We start from the raw sequence: 19,963 nt of genomic DNA, 5'->3' as shown, positions 1-19,963 counted from the left end.
TCACAGCCCCCCTTCCTTCCCCGCCGCCCTCCCCGCTCCGTGGGGGCCCGGGGGGCACCGGGGGGCACCGGAGGGCGCCGTCCCCCATCGGAGCCCGCCCCCCGGCCGCGGGGACGGGCGGGCCGGGTCGCGGCTCCGGGGCGGCCGCGGAAGGGGGGGCAGCGGGGGGTGCGCGCCGCCGCTCGGAGCAACGGCGCCCCCTGGCGGCGCGCGGCGGCGCCGGTACCGCGCGGTCCCGCGGGCGTCCCGTGGCCGTGTGTCCCCCGTGGCCGTGTGTTCCCCCGTGGCCGTGTGTCACCCCGTGTCCTAAGTCCGTGTGTCCCCCCGTGTCCTTTGTCCGTGTGTCCCCCCGTGTCCGTGTGACCCCCGTGTCCGTGTGTTCCCCCGTGTCCGTGTGTCCCCCCCGTGTCTTGTATCCGTGTGTCCCCCCCGTGTCCGTGTGTCCCCCCCGTGTCCGTGTGTTCCCCCTGTGTCCGTGTGTCCCCCTGTCCCTGTGTACCCACAAAATCCTATGTCCCTGTGTCCAGGAATTTCCTGTGCCCCCCTCCCCATGAGTGTCTCTGTCCCTGTGTACCCCCAGTGTCCTGTCCTCATGTGCCCACGGGTGTTCTGTGCCCATGTAACCCCTCTGGATATCCAAGTGTTCATGGACTGTCCTGGGATGGCTCTGTCCTCATGTACCCCCTTAGTGCTCCTGTCCCCACTGATTCCCTGGGACTCTGCCGGCTCTTGTGGACACCTGGAGCTATTCCTGTCCCTGTGGACCCTCCTTGCAGTCCCTGTCCACACGGGCCACCAGCACCTCCAGCAAGTCGTGCTTCTCCCTGGGCTTCTCCTGCTGCCCTGCCAGCACCAGGGAACCTTGTGCTCCCCATCCCTGTCAGGGCTGGACTCTGCCTGGGTGCCCCATGTCACACGCTGTCCCCTTCAAACAAACCCTCATTGCTCTGAGCTTTGGTGTCTCAATAAAACCCAAACTAAACCTCACAGTGAGCTCAGCCCCGTGGCACACAGCTGCCCTCATCCTCTCCCTGGCAGGGTGGGCAAGCTGGCCTTGAAATTAAATAAATACCAATGGAGGAGTTGAAAAATAGGTTACCTTGTAATTGATTTTTTTTTTTTTTTTTGCCTGCAGCTAAAGAAAAATTAGCCTCCCTGCTATCTTGTGCAGTGTGTTTGAGAATGTACTGGGGTGTGTAGTAGCTGAAGGGGTGGCATGACAGCTCCTTGGCCCAGCCTTTCCCACTGCCTCTCTTCTGAGAGTGGCTTTTTTTTGTCCCTCTCCCCAGCAGTTAAACTCCAGGCGCTGCCAGAGAAATCTAAAGCTTTGATAGCTTGGAGGAGCCAAGAACAGGACTCCTGGCAGAGTGATGCAGCCCTGAGCCTGTGCCAGGAGCCGTGGGAGAGCCCTTCTCTGAGGGAGACCCATACTCGTGGGGTGCCAGTTTAGCACCCTGTCCTGTCACCTTCTGCCACTGCCTCTGTGACCCCAGTGCTGGTCCCTGAGTGATTGGAGGGCTCATCCTGCCTGGTGTCCTTTGTACCCCCAGCCCAGCTCTCCTCCCTGGTGCTGCAGAGCTCCTGGTGCAGCAAGACGTGAGAGTTTGATTTATGAAGTGCATTAGTGTCACTTTTTCTCCTCTTTTCCATACCGAGCCGTTTGTATGACAGTGCCTGTGTGCTGCCATCCCTTCTTTCCCATCGGTGTCCAGGTTTTGAGGGGTCTTTTCCAGGAGGAAGAGACCTTCAGCTCACCCACCCCTGCTACATTTTGGGGGTGTGGGGTCCCTGCACTTCTCCTCTCAGGGGCTGTGACTCCAGAGGCTGTGGGTGCAGATTGTCAGGGCTTGTGGGTGATGACTGCACCCCGTGGCTGGGAGTGGGATCCCTGTTTGGGACACCCTAAAAGGGAGTGGGATCCCTGTTTGGGACACCCTAAAAGCCTGTCCAAGCCCTTGTGGTCTCTCCCAGCAGTATGGGAGAGCTGCTCAGCCTCCACTCACCCTGTCACTACTGCAGGTCCCACTCCTGGCCTCACAGGGCGCTGGGATTAGCTGTGGGTGCATCAGCACCACCGCCAGCATCCCCTAAAAATCTGCCAAAACCTACATTTCAGCAAAGATCTACCTCCCACCACATCCCCTTTCTCCCATTACCAAGCCCCTGAGCACTTCATCCTCCCAACTACTGCAAGAAGCGATAAAACCAATAGGTCACTTTTCCCCCCCCAACCTCTCAGCAGTAATTAATGGTTTAATTAACACTCACGACATCCAATTTCCATTGCTTTGCCCGAGCAGCCTCCGCTGCCGGGGTTAGTGGGGGTGGAAAGGGTTAGCCGGGAGCTGGTGGGAGCTGCCGGCTGGAGGCCGCCCATCTGGCCAGGATTTCTTCCGAGGTTGGGAAGTTCTCCTCCTCCCCAGCAGCACATCCAGCACGTTCCACAGCCCTCTCTGCTTTTGCACGGGCTTGTTCACCTCGCTGCTGCTCCTACAGCCCCGGCAGAGCCCGGGTACCATCAGCACTCACAGCCCTCCTTATGTACCCCCAACGATTTTCCAGTGTTTTAACACCAGTCCCCGAGAAATTGTAGCTGTCCCAAGGAGAATAGCTGCTTGTAACCGGTTGCTAATTACAAGTATGAATGTCAATTAATTCATTTAGCTAATTATCCACTCTCTGAGCATCACGCACCAAAGAACTGTAAAAGACGGGCATATGGTGATGGAGCAGGAGGAGGGAGCTGGAGCGGCCGGGGCAGCCCAAAAGCTCGGGAATTACAGCATGATGCTAATTGGGCCTGGAAAACATCAACCTCTCCTCGCAACTTTTGTTTGGAGGCTCCAGCGTGGGTCAAGCATCTGAAGTGTTTCTAATTGTGCTGCTCCCTCTGACTCTGGCGAGTGGGAAGAATCGTTTTCACAAACCTTTTGATCCTAATCTCCGGCTGCAGAAACAAACAGCCCTAAGGAGGAAGGGAGAGATCCCAGAAGATCTTCCTGGCCAGGGGCCTCCGTGCTAAAGGTGGGGAGATGTTCTGGAGGATGCTCGCTGTGATCTGGTTTGCAGGGCACCCGGGCTGCTGGAAGTGGTTAGGAAACCATCCTGGTGAGAAATATCTTATTTGCTGTCCCAAAGGAAATGTTGTTTTCTGAAATGATGGAATTTAATCGCATCTGGGCGTGCAAAACCACCTGCAAGACATGGAAGGGGCTCTGCAGGGTGGAAGGGCCTCTCTGCTCCTGCTCTTGGAATGAAGAATGCAGATTTTATCCAAGCAGCTGAGCAGTGAATGCTCAGCGGGGTTAAAGTCCTCAGGCAACAATCTTCTTCCAGAGAGAATCTCCATCCCCATAATCAGATCAATCACCTGGTGCAATGCTGCCTTCCTCCATCCCCCAAAGACTCCAAACCCCCTCAGGGGCTCATCACCCCGAGCTGGGCCCCATCTCCACCCCTGCCCAGCCCAGCCTTTGCAGAGGTATCCTGGTGTCCCACCTCCCCTCTGCCTGTGTCTAGGATTCTGATGAACATTTGCCACAACCAGCCTAAAATTTAGGTGGCTGAGGCAGGGGCTTTTGCCCTATTTCAGTGCTTTGTTATTATTTACCAAAAAAAAAAGTGGGGCTTTATTTCCTGTTGAAATTTCTTAATTATTTCTCTGCTGACTTTCCAGTGGCAATACATGTGCTGCCAGTGCCTGCCAAGATCTTTGATCAAACCCTTGTAGGTTGATAACCAAGAGTGACTTGTAAAAGTGTGTAAATCAAGTACAAATAGAACAACATCTCCACTAAACCAAACAGCCATTAATGCGGTGACATGGCAATTTGCGTTTTATTTCCTTGTTAAAAAAGAAAAAAAAAAGAAAAAGACAAAAGAAAAAAAGATAAAGACAAAGAAAAAAAGAAAAAGACAAAGAAAAAAAGAAAAAGACAAAGAAAAAAAGAAAAAGACAAAGAAAAAAAGAAAAAGACAAAGAAAAAAGAAAAAGACAAAGAAAAAAAGAAAAAGACAAAGAAAAAAAGAAAAAGACAAAGAAAAAAAGAAAAAGACAAAGAAAATGAGAGAGAGAAAGAAGAAAAAAAAGGGGGTTTGTGGCTCTGTCAGAGATGCTTCAAAGGCAACAGGGCCAGGGAGCAACTGTGTGGAATGGATTCGCTTTGGAGAAGTTTGTCGAGCTTTTGGCGTGGGTACCTGCGGCTCTGAGGAAAATACTGATGTTTTTGGGTAAGTTGAACTGAGTGCCCGTGGCTGGGGTGGTGGGGGCAGAGAGGACGATGAGGGGGCCGGGGAGGGGATGGAGGGCAGCAGCCACAGAACCGCTCGGTGCCTCCCGCCGCTCTCCCGGTTCCTCGGCCGGCCGGGCGCATTCCCGGGGGTATCCACAGCCCCGGCCATTTATTTCCCGGGCTGTCGGGGAATCTGCCCGGAGATCTGCCCAGCGCTACCTTAAGAGAAGTTGTACATGCCCGCGTTGGAGGAAGCGGCCGGGGTGTGCGCTGGCCCCGGCCCAGGGCTCCGCTCCAGCCCGGCCTCCACACCCGCACCCGCAGGTGTCCGGACCTTCTCCTCCGAGCCGCCGGCGCTCCACACCTCCCGCAAATGCTCAGCTTCTTCTGGCTGAGGTGAGGGCTGGGGGGAGCTGGGCACAGGGGGAACCCCAGGGTGCTGCCAGACTTCCACTCCCGGCGATGGAGCGGCGGCTCTTCCCGGCGGAAAATGTGGGGTGAAAGCCCCGTGGGACCCCCCTGCTCACCCGGGTGATGCTTTCTTGCCTTTGGGGTTTGCAGCGAGCCGTGCTGCCGATCCGGAGTGGGGACGTGGCATCCTCCGGATGCAGCTGGGAACACCAAACCCCCCCCAGGTCTTTCTGAGTGTGACAGGAGGAGTGCTGGCGGCTTTGGCTTGAGCTTCTTGTCGCTTAAAAGTAGGGGCAGATGTTTGGGAAGCATAGGCACAGGGCTGCTGGGAGTGGAGGGCAGAGGGGTGATGTGCTGGAGCTGGTGGGGGCACTGTGGGTGGCAGGATCCTGTGGTGGTCTCCACCCCAGTAGCCCTAAATGAGGTGGTCTTGGCCATGGTGATGACCACGGTGGGGACCACCACATCACCATGGTGTTCACCTGGGTGTTTCCTACTCGGTGGTCTCAGCACGACTGAGACCCCCATTGTGGACACCACACAGTTAAGACCACCAGGGTGTAGACCTTTGCACCAGCTTGGTCACCACTGTGGTGGTTTCCAGCTTGGTGGGCTTGGCTGTGGTGGTCTGAAACGTGGTGGTGTTGATGTTACAGCAGTCTCCTCCCTGGGAACGCCTTGGGTGGCAGGGCAAACGTGCCTGGGCTGGGCGGTGCTGTTGGGTGTCCCCATGCATGTGAATGTTGGGCCTAGTGGCGTTTACAGCTATACTGGGGTGATATGTGGCTCTGTTCTCCCCCTGCCCTGGAGCCAGACCTTTGTCCCCCAGGACACTCCCTGGGGGACTTCGCTCCTGAACTGGCAAATCAGCACCAGCCTTCCTGGGAGCCTGATGGGAGCTGCAAAGAGCACTCGGGCAGGGGTATGGATGGGGCTGTGGGCATGGTGGGGCTGGGGATGCTTCACCCTGTGGTGGAGAGCGGTGTGAGGGTGCTGGAGGTGTCCCCGCCGTGCTCATACTGAGTGATGCTTTCCCGAGGCTGATGGCTGGAAAATCATCAGCCCCTTGTAGGAGGAGTCCTCCTGTGTCCCACTCTTGCCTTTGACCCTTGGTTTGCACTTTCCTGGCCCCATGCCTCACTTTGCTCCACGAACTCTAAGGGAACATGGTGTGTGGTCCCAAAAATACCCATCGCAGTGTGTCCTGGCCTTCCTTCTGGGCTGGCCACCCTCCTGAGGTCTCACTGAGCCCCACTGCAGGGAGCTGTGTTTCCTCACCATGCTGGGACCTGGCAGTTCAGCCCCTCTTGTCCCAGCGGGGTCACATCCTGAGCAGCAGCTCTCATGCTGGGGACCCTGCTCCATCCTGGTGGGCACGGGGTGATGGGGCTGAGCTGTGCTGGACATCTCCAATGCTGCTTGCACCAGGGCTTTGTCACTGCTGGCAGTGGGACTGGCAGGCCGGGTCTCGGGGGATGGACAGCCCTCACTGCCCCGTCGAGATGGCAGAATTTCCCAAAGTAGGTCAGGGTAATTTTTTAACGCATACAGATTTGCTTGTTACCATGGATATTGCTCAATTATACACCAATAATCTGCCATGAGAACTTCATCGTCGCCGCTTTCTTCCCCACCATCTCCCCCCTTTTTTTTCTTTAAATATTTCCAGGGAGGGGTCAGGTTACACCGAGGGGCTGGGGTGGGTGTAGGAGACAGAGCCAGGCGAGGGAAAATGGGGATTAGGTATTTGAGAGGTGGCAGTGGGGTGGTGGAGAGAGCTCTGGGGGCAGCTGGGGCTGGCTCAAGGTCTGAGGCTGCCCTGCTCTGCCCAGACCCTCCCCAAAGCCCAGCACTTGGGACCTCCACCCCAGTTTCACCCTTGTCTCTCCCTCTCATCCACTGTCTTGGGGGTGGCAGAAGCAAACACCCTGCTGTCAGTGGGCTCAAGGATTTGGGGGAACAACTGTTCTCCTGCATCTCTGCCCAGCATCACCCCGGGGAGCTGTGGCACCCACGAGGGTTTGCAATGGGGGCTTGTGCACAGTGGTGGTCCCCTGGTGATTTCTGAGGAGGTTGTGCTGAATTTCACAGCAGAAGCATTCCCTGGAGCACGTGGGTGTTTTGCTGCTGTTGGACAGCCCTCTGCCAGGGTATTGGAGAGCTGTGGGGTCCCTCTCCACAGTATTTGCAGGGTTGTTGGTGTGTTTTCCTCTCTGTGTCTTCCCTGCCTTGCTCTGTGGGCTCCTCACAGGAAGTGAGCGTGGCAGGAGGCAAGAAAAATATTCTGCTGGAAGGGATTTTTTTTTTTTCTAATGCAAACTTTTTTTTTCTTTTTTTTTTTTTGGGTAGAAGTGGGTCACTCGAGGGGTGACAGAGTAAGAGCATCATTGCCTGGGTACTGCATCCCGTTGCCATGGTGATCCGAGGGCTGCCTCAGTCAACAGCTTTAAAAATGTGACAGTTGAGTGAGGCTGAGGATTTTAATGAGGACAGACACTTGCTGGCTTGGTTTGGATAACAAATACTCCATAAATGCCCACTGGCTGGGTGATTCCAGGTCTTGGGGCGCTCCCCTTCCCCAGGCTGGGAGCGTGGGCTGGGGCTGCCAGGGAAACAGCAGAGGGATGATGCAAAGCAGACACCTCTGGGTATATTTCCCCCTCCTGTTAATGCAACCCAGGGGACAAGGTGACACGATTGCCGAGCCAGCAGCAGGTTTGGGTTTCCAAGGAATGTCCCTCTGGAGCTGTTGGCTGGGGCTGTGGGGTGTAACAGGACCACCCCCAGCCACCACCACCGCCTTGTGCCCGCAACTGGGCAGCAAACCCATCTTGTTAAACAGGACAGTAACTCTTGCACCGGCTCTTGCAAGGGCAGCTGAGCCATCAGGAAGCTCCCAAACCTCAATAACACACCTGGAGAGGTCACAGGGCTGGGGAAAAGGTCATGGGGCTGTGGAAAGCAAAACCTGGTGCTGCTGGGGCAGGGGTGGGAGGCTGCGAGAGGCTCCTGTTTGTGTCTTGTTTTGTCCTGACCACATTGGGTGCACTCTGTGTGATAGCCCAGCTCCTGACGGTGCAGGAAGCAAATCTACAGCTTCCACTTTTTTAACCTCTTGCCAAAATCAGTCAATCCCATATATTGGGAAAAGAGCTGCTGCCTCCAGCAGCCTGGTTTCAGCTGCATGGGAGAGGGCTGTGTGCTGGGAAGCTGGGGGTATGCCAAGGGCCTGGCAGTGTTGTGGTTAAAAGCAAACTGTAAATATGAAGCCTCTTCCACTTTTTTTTTGCTGCAGCTCCCACACTGCCTTTCCTTGCAATGCCACCACAACGTCCAGCTTGGACACAGCCACCGTGCTCGTGGGCACCCAAGGACACACGATGCCCTTGTGGAATGCCAGGGCTTGGCAGGCAGAGGGACTGGAGCAGGGCACAGCAGCACTGCTGGAGTCTGGTGCTTCCCATTTGCTGCCCCCAGTACCACCCACAGCAGCCTCAGCCCTGCCTGCTGCCAAAAATACGCTCCCGGTGTCTTGTGACTGCAGCGGTGTCACGGCTCCGGCCAGGGGAGCTTCGAGGCACAGTCCTCTGTCACATGCAGCAACACTGACACGGCACCACTGCCTGAGGAGTTAGCCATGGCCCTGCAACGTGTCCTTGGTCCAGCTCCCCAGAATAGCTGGGACTCTTTCATCCGGGCGGGTGAGCGTGGCACCTGACCCCCATGGAATGGCAGGCACCTGCCCCAGGTCTGCCCTTCTCCCTTTCAGCTCTGATAGGTGTTGGTGAGGGGTCAGTGGTGTGGGAGGGATGTCAGTACGGGATGTGGGGACAGGGTGTGACAACCCGCCACATTCACTGCCTGGTTCCCACTGGGAAACAGCTGCCCCCGTCTCTGCCGGTCCTGCCGTAACCAGAGCCACTCTGCTCCTTTCCAGGTGTCTCTTAAAAATGGTCAAGGGGAATATTATAGTCTCTGAAGACATCTTGAGCTTCTGTTGCAATGGCCTCCAGGTACTCTTTGTGCCGTGCAACTAACCCCTTTGTGCCGCCGGCTACTAACCCGGGCTGTGCTGGTGCCACCCTGTGCCAGGAGCTGCACCAAACCTGGCTGCATCCTCTCCCAGCACATTCCCTCCCCATCAGCCTCCCTGAGCTCATGCTGGCCACAGCAGGGTACCCAGGGTCAGCACAGCCAGCAGCTTCTTCCCTGAAATCAGACCTGTCCAACGTGGGGAAAATGACTGGTGGCATCCCAGGCCGGGCTGTCTGCTCCTGCTGCAGCAGGCGTGGAGTTTTGGAGCTTTTTGCATTGCTGCCTCATACCCCAGAGCCTGCTGCCTTCCCAAAATAGCTCCCTGCTGCTTGTGGAGGCGCTTCTGCGTGCTGGGAAGGTTCACACAGGGGTTTGGAGGCTTCTGGAGGGGCTCTGGTGGCCGGGGGTCGGTGTCACTGTGGGATGGGGGAGATTTGCCATCGGTGCCCTCACTGCCGTCTCTGCTGAGCGACGTTTGTGCCGCTCCCGGGATGTCGTGTACCAGTAGCTATGGAAACAGAGGTTAGACCCGCTGGAGGAAAATGCTATTCTGAGAGGCAGTGAGCTCAGGGTAGTCGGGAAAGCTTCGTTTTCAGCATAACCCCATCTTTAAAGAATGCAGGCAGAGCAAAGGGCAGGGAAGCTGCTGCGGTGGGACTCCTGCAACAAGTGCTGAGAGCAGGAGTTGCAGTGGGAGCAGAAAGCAGAAGGAAGGGCTCTGACAAAGCCCAGACAGATCCTCGTGTCTCCTCAGTTACTCACCAGGCTAACTGAGTTCACCCTTTGTGTAACACGACTCACTTGACATCTCTCATCAGCTATTTTTCCCTGCCAGCACCACCTCAGCCTCCTCTCTCTCCCACACTGCTTCCCCCTGGGGTGCCAGGGGAGCTGCTCTGTGCCCAGCAAATGGACAAGCCAGCAAGGAAACACATTTTACTGCCCAAACAACCCCAAACTGAGGATGCTCCTCCTCTGCTGCTTGTACCACATAGCTTCCAGTGCTTCCTTTGGTGAACGGGGGGTTGTTGGTGGAAGGTGTGGAGCACTGTCCAGCCCCATGACAGCAACCCCACCCTGTGCTGCAGCACCCTAAAAATTAAGCTGTCAAGGAGAAAAATTATTTGTCAGAAGAGTGATTAACTTTGGGAGGAGTTTTTGTGGTTTTTGGGAGGGAGCAGTAGGATTAGGTGATAAATGGCCTGAAAACTTGGAGTAATCCCTTTTTTAGAGGGATCCTTTCCCTTTTGGCTGCGGACACCTTGTCTTTGGCAAGGGCTGGGTGGGTTTGGTGGTGTCCAGGGGTGTGCAGGGCTGAAGTTCTCCCAGCTCTGTGTGGGGTCCCCGTTCTCTCAGGAGATTTGCTTCCCATTTGGGTGAAACGGTGCTTTTGTACCTCACAGGGCTCGACCTCTCCACCCCGTGCCCGGGAGCCAGGGGAGCAGGAGGAGGCTCTGGGGGCCATGGCGAGCCCCTCAGCTGCCCACAACCCCACCGAGGTGCAGATGAGCCAGCTGGTGCTGCCCTGCCACACCAACCACCGTGGTGAGCTCAGCACCGGCCAGCTGCTCAAGTGGATGGACACGGCCGCCTGCCTCTCCGGTGAGCCATCCTCTCCCTCTGGAGCCCTCGTCCTGCTGGGCTGCCAGGGAAGGCACCAGGCAGGATCCACAGGAGCCAGCTCATCAGCAGCATCCCTGGCAGTCGGAGTGACGCCAGCTGGGACCCACGTCACTCCGTTTTGCTGAGTAATTAGAGAGCAAACAGGAGCAGGACAAGAAGGGGAGGAGACGTGCACTGCAGCATTCATGCTGGTTTGGGGACAGATCAAAATTCGTGCCTGCTTCCTCTATAATGCTGCCCTTTTCCTTGCCTCCTGAGCAGGCTGGTGGCATCCCTGGTGTACCAGCAGCAGCCAGAGTGGGCTGAGCTCCTCCACTCAGCAGGAAGCAATGGAGCTCGCCAGCTTAGCCAAGCATGGGGAGGTTTTGACAGGGAAATGGATGCAATTCTGCAGTTGGATAAGGTTCCCAGAGCAGTTTTGCAGTCTGAGGTTCCTGGAGTCCCAAGGAAAAGCTGTGCTGGCAGAGCAGCTTTGAAATATTCTCTGTTTATGGGGAGATGGAATCAGCTGCTGGTGCATCTCCACAGCTACAAACTCACGGAAGGAAGGCAAATCCCAGCACACCCTCCAAACCTTTAAACACCCAAACCTGTGCTGCTGTGGGTGGAGAAGCCCCAAATCTCACTCTGGTCCGCTGCAAGCGCAGCAATGGGCATCAGCAGGGAAAGGGGATGCTGGCTGGGTGTCACTGGTGGCCCTCACACCCTCAGCACGTTGCTGCAGTTGCTGATGCAGTTTGTTTCTCCTTTCCAGCCGAGAGACACGCCGGCTGCCCGTGCGTCACAGCTTCCATGGATGACATCTACTTTGAGCACACCATTAGGTAAATACTCGGCAGGGACACGCAGGGGTTTTTCCCACTGCCGGCTGCAGCGTGGGCTGGGGCTGGAGCGGGGAGCAGCTCTCTCTGCCTGGGAGAGGAGGAGGTGTGGTGGCAGTGCCAGGCTCACAGGGCAGCAGGGACTGAGGCTCGGTGTCCCCGCAGGGCTGCGGACAGTCTGCTCTGATTTATCCGCTCCTGCTGCCTTGGCTTCCCGGGATTTCCCCCAACACCAGCTCCTCCCTGGCTTTGTTCAGGAAGCAGCTCTGATTTAGTGCTCTGGAAAGCTGGAATCTTGCAGATCGTGCCTCTGGAGCGGCCGTGTGGGTGGCAGAGGCGTGGTGGGGCTCACCCACCCAGCGGGCGCTCAGGCTGGGCATTGCCCTGTCACAATTCCATCCCGGGCTGGTCCTGGCATCCCCTGGGTGCTGCCACACAGAGCTGCCCCCCCTGATTCATGCAGCCATTGGGATGTCATGTTTCAGGGGACAATGTTTCTCCTGACCTGAGAGGACAAAAACCCTCCCAGTGCTCCACAGGCTCCCAGTACTGAGACCATTCCCACCCAACATCCTTAAGCATTCTCCTCCTTTTGTACCCCCAGCAAGCCCAGGTACTGCCACACACACCTTTACTCATCCCTCAGAGCCCCCACACCCCCTGTGCCTGTCTGTTCCCACCTGGATACACTGCCAGGGGGCTCCCTGGGGGTTTGCCATTCAATACAGGATCTTTGCAATATAGGATCCATGCTGCCCAGCAGTTCCTGCCTTGCCATATAGGGTCCATGCAGTATAGGATCCATACTGCCCAGCCACTCCCAGCTGCACAGGTCTGCCTGCTGGAGCAGGCACCAATTTGGGTACCCAGGTTGGCACTGGGGTCCCTGGCTGTCAGCTGATTTGTTTGGCACTGAGAAGTCTGATTCACTCTTGGGTTTTACTGCCATTCCCAGGACATGCTGAACTCACACTTTTGCCCTCCCACAACATGAGGTGCCCATCTCCGTGAGAAACCCACAGTGTGGGGATGTGGTGCAGCCACGGTGCCACCTCCTGCTGGCAGAGGTGGCACCACTGGGGTTCATACTCTGCTCCTGGGGCAACTTTTCCCCATGGGTTTCAGGAGCAGGGAAGAACAGCCCCAAGCTCACTCCACAGCATTACATCAAGCCCTGCAAAGTGTTTGTGCCTCCTCAGGAGCGAGCTGGGCACTGCTCCAAGGGGGCAGGGAATTTGTGCTGCTCCTGGCTCAGATCCCACTTGCTGTGGTCCAGCTTAAGGCTCCGAGCAAGGGGCCAGGCAGGGATTTCCTGCAGAGCTGTTGGAAGGTGGAGGAGCTTTGTGTCAGATCTCCTTGCCTGGCTGTTTGTGCCTTCTGCCGCCCTTGTGCTGCTGGGGAGAGGCAGGGAGGAGCTGTGGGTGCTTGAGGGCACGGAGGAGACCCCAAATTTTCACTGGCTTAAAACTCACTGTCTGGGCAGCAGATTGTCCCCACCCCTCTGCCCTGCAGCGTGGAAGTGCAGCCTCAGGGAGGATCACACGTACCTTGAGTGGGGCTTTGTGCAGCAGTTATGGCACTGGCTCCTGTTGTTTGATAAGGACAGAGAAGATAAAGTGGTTTTGGGGCTATATATAGACACGTGGGGCTGCCAGTCTGCCTGCCTGGCCCCTTGCCCTTGCATGCCCCTTGCCACAAGCCCATCCAGAGCATCCATCTGGCTGCTTCCATTGCCTCTAACCCTCTCCCCACATTTGCTTTCTCTTTTTGCCCCAGCCAGCCGCCTGTAAGCCCCGCTGGGCAGCGGGACGGGAGGAGCGGTGTCGGGTACGGACGTGTTTGGCCCTAGAGCAGCCAGCCTAGCACAGTGCTGCCGTGAGTTGGGAGCCTTAACCCCACTGACGAGGCATGGCATGTGAACAGAGCTGCTCACCTAACCCTGCTAACCTTTTGGCACCTCACCAGCCCGGGGTCCGTGCTGGGGGACAGCCAGAGGCAGCAGCTCCTGCCACTCCTGCTGCAGCCAGAGCCAATGTGCAGAGTGTCAGAGTGTCATTTACAGAGCTCATTCGGAGCCTGAAGTCCCGTGTGAGGGCATGGGGGAATGAATATCTGGTGTCAAAGCACACTCTCTCTCTTCTGGTTTTGAGAAGTGCTGGTTGCAGGGTTTATTTTTCCACTGAGCTTTCTAGCACCGGCCTCTTTTGGGGAATGAGGAGTATTCCTGATTTAAAAATGTGTTTGGTAAAGGCTGCTGTCGGTGCCACTAAAAAGTTGAATTTGCTATTCCATGGGTACCAGGCTGCAGTGGCTCAGGCTGCAGGGCCAGAGTTGCCTGTGTGTGTACTCTGAAACCTGCTGAAGCACAGAGGAGAGCAGCAGTTTGCTGCCAGCAGATGTTTCATTTAAGAGATGGTGCAAAATGCCCCTGGCTGGGCCCTGCCTCCTGCCATCTCCCAGCACCCCAAGGTATCCATTGCTTGTGGGGAGGCCCTGTGGCTGGTCCAGTTGTGCAGGACAGTGGATGCAAGGCTGGAGGAGCCGTTTGCTCTGGCAGGAACGTGCATGCCCACACGGGCAGGGGTGCCAAGCAAGCCTTGGGCACCTCTGCCCCCCTCGGGTGTCCTGGCAGCACCCCAGACCTGGGGACCCACTGGCACACAGCTGCTCAGGGGTGACATCTCACTGCTCTCACGTCTCGGGGGTGGCTGTCCCCGTGTCCTGCTGGCCATCTGGCATGTCCCACAGTCCCAGGAAGCCTCACCACAGCGGGCAGTGAACTGGAATGCCGTGGCACCTCAGAGGGAGCAGCTCGGTTGCTGTTGTCCCCCAGTAACCCCACATGCTTTCTCCTCTTCCTGTTTTTCAGTGTCGGGCAAGTTGTCAACATCAAAGCCAAAGTGAACCGAGCCTTTAACTCCAGCATGGAGGTTGGTGTGTGCCCCTGCCCCTGTCCCCACAGCCACGTGGCCAAATCCCCAAATCCTCCCTCAATTCCCAGCTTTAATCCCTTGTGTTCGTCGTTTTTGGCTGGCTCTGGCCAGGGACATGTGGTGGGACGTGGTCCCTGGGGAGCAGAGCTCTCAGGGGTGCTGTGCCCTCTCCCAGGTGGGCATCCAGGTGAGCTACGAGGACCTGTGCAGCGGGAAGCACTGCAGCATCTGCAAGGCGTACGCCACCTTCGTGGCACAGGGCCCCTTGGGCAGCAAGGTGAGCAGTGGCTGGTGGCCAGGGGGACTCTACACAGAGGCAGTGAGGAAATGGCCTCTGTGAGGTTGGGCTGGGCTCAGCTTTCCATCACAGCAAGTGCTGTTCTTCACCCTGTCCCGTGCTTGGGGGACGCACGGTGGGTGGCTCTTGGCCCCACACTGGGCATGGAGGGCATCTTCTCGCTGCTGTGCTCGTCCCCCAGCGGGTCTGCACCCTGCCTGTCCCTCTGCAGGTGCGGCTGAAGCCGCTGACCCCGCAGACGGAGGAGGAGAAGATCGAGTACAGCATCGCCGCCGAGCGCCGCCGCATGCGCCTGGTCCACAAGGACACCCTCAAGGACCTTCTCACCAGCAGCCCCCGGGAAACTGGTACCGTGCCCCCAGCCTGGGCTTCCAAATAGCCCTGACACAGCTGGGGACATCCCACTTCCTCAGCAGGATGCTGGTGGTGATCACCACATGGAGTTTGGGAATGCCCTGGCCACGGCGGGGTAGGGGTCAGCCCCACCATCCCAGACTCCCAGGCCTGCAGATTTGGGCTGTTGATGCCCAAAGGGAGGGCAGCTGTGGGGAGAGGAAGAAGGGATGGGTGCTGGGCAAGTGGTCCTAGTGGCCATACAACTCACTGAACCCCGTTATCCCCTGCGGCAGAGCTGGAGACGCGGGACGGCAGCGGGGCGGTGCCGGCGGAACGGACGCGGGTGGAGAGTGTGGAGCTGGTGCTGCCTCCACACGCCAACCACCAGGGCAACACCTTTGGTGGGCAGATCATGGCCTGGATGGAGAACGTGGCCACCATCGCAGCCAGGTGACCCGACAAGGGGGTTGGGGTCAGGGAGTGACATGCCTGGAGGGGACACACGTGGCTGGGTCTGGCCACAGCTGGACTGCAGGGACCCTCCAAAGGGATGGTGCCCAGCATGTCACTCTTGGGTGACACTGCACGGGGAGTCCCACAGGTGTGCAGCACTGAGGGACACCAGGGAAAGGTTCACACTCCCTGCAATTGGCTCATCGCTCCTTCCCACGGCTGGCTTTGGCCATTGGGATTTAGGGGTGACATTTTTTGGGGTCTCCTTTCTCTGGCTGGGTCGGGGTGGGTACACGAGGCTGCCATGATGTGGTGGGGGTAACACATGTCCCCACAGCCGTCTGTGCCATGCCCACCCCACGCTGAGGGCCATCGAGATGTTCCACTTTCGGGGACCGTCGCAAGTTGGAGACCGCCTGGTGCTCAAAGCCATCGTCAACAATGCCTTCAAAAACAGGTGGGGGGCAGGGTGGGGGTGCCCTTCTTGCCCTCCCCACGGCCCTCTGCTCCCTCATCCCTTCTTTCTGGCAGCATGGAGGTGGGGGTCAGCGCCGAGGCCTACGGCCAGGAGATGTCCGTCAGCCGCCGGCACATCAACAGCGCCTTCATGACCTTCGTGGTGCTGGACCAGGAGGGACATCCCCGCACGCTGCCCATGGTGGCACCCGAGCCAGGGGTAAGGACCAGCAGCGCTGGTGTCTGCCCAGCCTGGTGGCACAGGGCCCCCAGGAATCCCACTCGGCCCCCAGCTCTTGGATTCACAGCAAAACAAATGAGTTTTGTGATGATGGGAATGAAATTGCTCAATAGCGAGTGAATTAAAGTGATTGTTCGGGATAACTAATAAAATAAACCAGACGTGTTAGCCATGCAAGGCTTAGCAGAGTATTGCCTGCACATTCCAGCTCATCTTTTCTATAATTTAGGGGAAGGAATGCTGAGGTTGTTTTGTACCTTTTAAAGCATCCTAATTCATAATTTACTGGGATCCCAATATTTAGGGAAGTCTATCGCATGAGCACAGTGGAAGGCAAACACTCATGCGTCTCAGCTTCTCCTGGGCTGATCCTTGTCCAGCTCCCTGAGTTTTTTTGATGCTTTAAAACTAGGATCTCCCACTCTGATGGAGATCATCTCATGGCCAAAGTCAGGCCCCCTGAAACCTCCTCTCACTCATTTAAAACACCACACTAGCACTTTCTTCAAGATAAGCTGCTTTTTTAAAAATTTTATTTTCCCAGGAGAGGACATTTGCAGGTGCTAGGGTACACCATTTTTGTTTCAGGGGCTTTGTTCAGGTTTGCAGCCACAACGAGGGTTTTCCCTAATGTGCCAGCGCCCATCACTTGATCAGAGCATGGTGGCAATGCTGAAATAACTCACAATTAATCACTGACCATCACTGCAGTGTGGCCAGGGTGGCAGCTGGCAAGCAAGGGGGCTTCACCTTCCAGCCCTTCACTGCTGAATGTTTTTCCTGCTCCCAAAAACGAGTGGATTTTTTTTTCCATCCTCATTTTCCTATTAACTTAATTGCCTTTTCCCATTTATCAGGATGGAGAAAGGAGATACAGAGAAGCCAGTGCTAGGAAAAAAATTCGGCTGGACCGGTGAGCAGCACAACGAGTGGGATGTGGGGATGGAGGCAGGAGGAAAGGGGGGCTCAGCACTGGGGGGCAGGGACAGTCTGGGGGTGGTTTGGGTCCCCTCATAAGGGAAGCTGTTCCTTTGCTGCAGAAAATACGTCGTCTCCTGCAAACAGACTGAGGTGCCGCTCTCCGTGCCCTGGGACCAAAGCAACAAGGTAGGATCATCCCCTGTGGGAGCTGCTGCCTCCTGCTCCTCCTCCTGCCCCTGACATGCTGCCCCTGCCCCAGGTTTATCTGAGCTACAACAACGTCTCTGCGCTGAAGATGCTCGTGGCCAAAGCGAACTGGGCGCTCGCCAGAGAAAAGGAAAAGGTACTTAAAGAAAAGGAGAGGGTAGCTGTCCCCTCTCCCTCAGCCCCAAAGCACGGGCAATCCCAGTGGGAACAGGTCCCAGCTGTGCCCTGTGCTGCCCCAGGTGAGGATGTACACGCTGGAGGAGGACAAGTTCCTGTCCTTCCGCATCGAGATGTCCGTCTGCATCCCGGCCAGCCGAGCCTTCTCCCTGCTCTCCAACCTGCGGCGCCGGCACGAGTGGGACAGCCACTACGTGTGAGTGCTGCAGGCCACCCCAAAAATCACACCCCCACGTTCAAGCCTTGTGGTTCAGCATCCCTGGCAGCCAGTGTGTCACCTTGCTTGCTCCTAGAGATCCCTCACTGTGTGTGGGGTCCTGGCTCCGTCTGGGCTGATGGCTGCGCTTTGCTGGGGCAAACATCTATTTAGGGTCCCCCCAAATATTTTGGGTCTGGTGGTGGGGTGTAAATGTCTAAGGCCCAGATTCAGGGGCACAGCAGGGTCCCTGTGACCAGTCCACTTCCCTTACAGGAGTGCCGAGCTTGTGCAGAAGGTGGATGACGACGACATGATCTACCACGTGGTGAGCCAGAAGCTCAGGAACGAGAACAAACCGCAGGACTTCGTTATCCTGGCGTCCCGGCGGAAGCCCTGCAGCAAGGGGTGAGTGTCCAGCCCGAGCCCTGCTCCCTGCCATCCCTGATCCCTGCTCCCTGTGCCAGCTCACCAGGCTCTCCTGTCCCCAGGGACCCCTACGTGGTGGCCTTTCGGTCGGTGACGCTGCCAACCCACCCTGCCAGAGACGAGTTCACGCGCGGGGAGACTCTCTGCTCCGGGTTCTGCATTTGGCCAGAGTCAGAGGAGATGAGCAAGGTGGGACGCTGTGGCTGTGATCCCACAGCCCATGGGGGAGGCTCCTCCCTCCCCTGTGCCCCTGCTGACCTTGTGCTGTGCCTCGCAGGTGGCTTATTACAACCAGGCTATGCCGGGGTACCTCACCTACGTCACCACCAACGTGGCGGGACTGTCCTCTGACATCTGCTCCACCTTCGAAGCCTGTGAGAAGTTCCTGCTGAAGAATAAGGAGGACCTGATCTCACGGCTGCAGGACTTCTAGAGCCATGCTGACAGATGGACAGACAGATGAGGGGACACTTCTGTGGTGGAAGGGAATGTGGCATGGTGGCACCCAGACCCTGCCTCCCTGAGGGCTTTGGTTCCCGGGGTTGGGGTGGAGGGGCATTGCTTTACCACCTCATCCCTTGCACTGACGTGTCATACTTTTTCTTCTTTCTTTTTTAAAATTTTATTTAGAACTTTTATAAGCTGATGTACAGGACTTGGTTTTCCAGTTCACTTAACGCTACTTGAATCTTTATATGATCCAAAATCTTCCCAAACCAGATTATTTTTTTCACTAGTTCTCAGTTGGGCATCTCACTGGTTTCTTTTGAGGAAGCAAAGGGAGAAAGGGGGCAGTGATGCAGGGTGGGTGCTGTACTCCTCCCTGGTGTAGGGGTGGCTGGTGGAACATCCCACTCTCCCCAGTGCTGCTCCTTTTCCTGGGCAGGGCTGGCAAACAGCCCCTGCTCCTCCTGGGCTGAGATCCCACCCCATGGGGCTGTGGAAGGAGCAGCAATAAAAGTGTTTTGAAAGGACAAACATCCATATCTGCTCTGGGTGGGTTTGCTGTGTGGTGAGCTTGGAGAAGGGATCCTGCACCCCCAGGTCACCTGGGGCTCAGGTGGAGGTGGGGTCCTTTGAGGCAGGAATGTGCTGCAGGAAAGGGGTGGTGTTCCATGCAAGTGGCTTCTGGGGACTGTCTGGAGGTGTTGCTCTCATGTCTGGGACTGCCCTCCTTGTCCTCCTCTGCTGGGTGCACCAACACCTTGAGATATAAACCCCAAACTGCCTCAGAGGTGCTGAAAAAGGAAAAGCAGAGCCAAACCTTGCTCCCCTAAATCTGCAATGCTCTGGGAAAGGCACCAGAATGAAGCAGGGGTGACAGTGGAAGTGGTACTCGTCAGGCACAGCCCAAGGGACATCTGCCCTCAGCCACAGGCCTGTGGAGAACTCCCTCCTTGGCTTTCCTGGGTCACACAGCCAGAGGTTTTCTGATGGCACTGAGGTTTCTGGAAGCCCTTAGGCACGCAGAGCTTTGGGCACAGCAGCTTTTACAGGTGCCAGCTGTGCCCTTGCCTCTGCCTGCAGAGCCCTGTGCTTAACCCCAAGGATGGGTTTTGTAGAGCTTAACCACGAGCAAGGGATGGTAATGCCATCCTTGGGGTGAGGTGAGGCCATGGGGTTCCAGAAATGACCACAGGATCTTTTCCAGGACCCCAGGTGTCCCTCTGCAATACCCACCCAAATTCCCCACCCAATTTATAAGCAGGAGGAGCTCCTGCCCCTCCCCTGTGGCCACCAGCCAGTGGCTCCCACCCCTGGGCTGGCTGTGGCCATAAACCCTAATCTCTGCTCTATCTCCCATCATAAACATCTCAGCTCAAGACCTGGCACGGCTGGGCCCCGACCTCCAAAAGATAAAGCCATCTTAGGCTGAACATAGTCCAAAACATTCAATTTTTACAGAGCCCTCTTATCTCCCAAAACTCAGAGCAATCCTGCCTTTTTATCACTGGGATGAGAGCCATCTTTTGGAGCCATCCTTTCTACTTACCTTAGGAATTGCTGCTGCTTGATTAAGTGCAGGGGATGATGTATTTGCCTGAACATTAAACTTTAACTGACCTCTCCTGCTCAAGTATTGTGCTTTTTCCTGCTGGGAGGCCCCGGCCAGCCCTGGCTCCAGCCTGGCTGGGTCCCCGGGGATGCAGGGTGATGGAGCAGGAGTGACCTGGGGGCAGGCAGAGCCTGGTGT

The 19,963-nt window shown here is 56.7% G+C and overlaps 1 protein-coding gene across 8 annotated transcripts; it reads left to right on the top strand.

The window, feature by feature from the left end:
• The first annotated feature begins 4,113 nt into the window (after positions 1 to 4,113).
• On the top strand, positions 4,114 to 18,747 carry ACOT11 (acyl-CoA thioesterase 11). Of its 8 annotated transcripts, none has more exons than XM_041717806.2 (18): positions 4,477 to 4,628; positions 8,581 to 8,656; positions 10,082 to 10,280; positions 11,056 to 11,125; positions 12,899 to 12,949; positions 13,992 to 14,052; positions 14,231 to 14,332; positions 14,565 to 14,700; positions 14,983 to 15,139; positions 15,480 to 15,599; positions 15,674 to 15,818; positions 16,697 to 16,752; positions 16,880 to 16,946; positions 17,020 to 17,103; positions 17,207 to 17,340; positions 17,617 to 17,748; positions 17,832 to 17,958; positions 18,047 to 18,747. In XM_041717806.2, the coding sequence occupies exons 1-18, from the start codon at positions 4,606 to 4,608 to the stop codon at positions 18,200 to 18,202; spliced, it is 1,896 nt and encodes a 631-aa protein (XP_041573740.2). In that variant the 5' UTR covers positions 4,477 to 4,605; the 3' UTR covers positions 18,203 to 18,747. The 8 variants fall into 8 exon arrangements, with proteins under 8 accessions (XP_030134579.2, XP_072788652.1, XP_041573742.2 ...); XM_030278718.4 differs by lacking the exon at positions 4,477 to 4,628 and adding an exon at positions 8,213 to 8,344; XM_030278717.4 differs by lacking the exon at positions 4,477 to 4,628 and adding an exon at positions 8,357 to 8,391.
• The last annotated feature ends 1,216 nt before the right edge of the window (positions 18,748 to 19,963 follow it).

This window comes from Taeniopygia guttata, chromosome 8, assembly GCF_048771995.1.
Source record: "Taeniopygia guttata chromosome 8, bTaeGut7.mat, whole genome shotgun sequence".
NCBI lineage: Eukaryota > Metazoa > Chordata > Aves > Passeriformes > Estrildidae > Taeniopygia > Taeniopygia guttata.
Note: the sequence above shows the minus strand (reverse complement) of the source record. Positions and strands in the feature narration are given on the sequence as shown.

Excerpts from the sequence above, each read along its gene's own strand:
- ACOT11 (XM_072932551.1), top strand. The coding sequence starts at position 4,281 with ATGAGGGGGCCGGGGAGGGGATGGAGGGCAGCAGCCACAGAACCGCTC. Across the intron at positions 15,140-15,479 it reads GTGGCCACCATCGCAGCCAG|CCGTCTGTGCCATGCCCACC; the intron begins GTGACCCGACAA and ends ATGTCCCCACAG. Across the intron at positions 16,753-16,879 it reads AAAAAAATTCGGCTGGACCG|AAAATACGTCGTCTCCTGCA; the intron begins GTGAGCAGCACA and ends CCTTTGCTGCAG.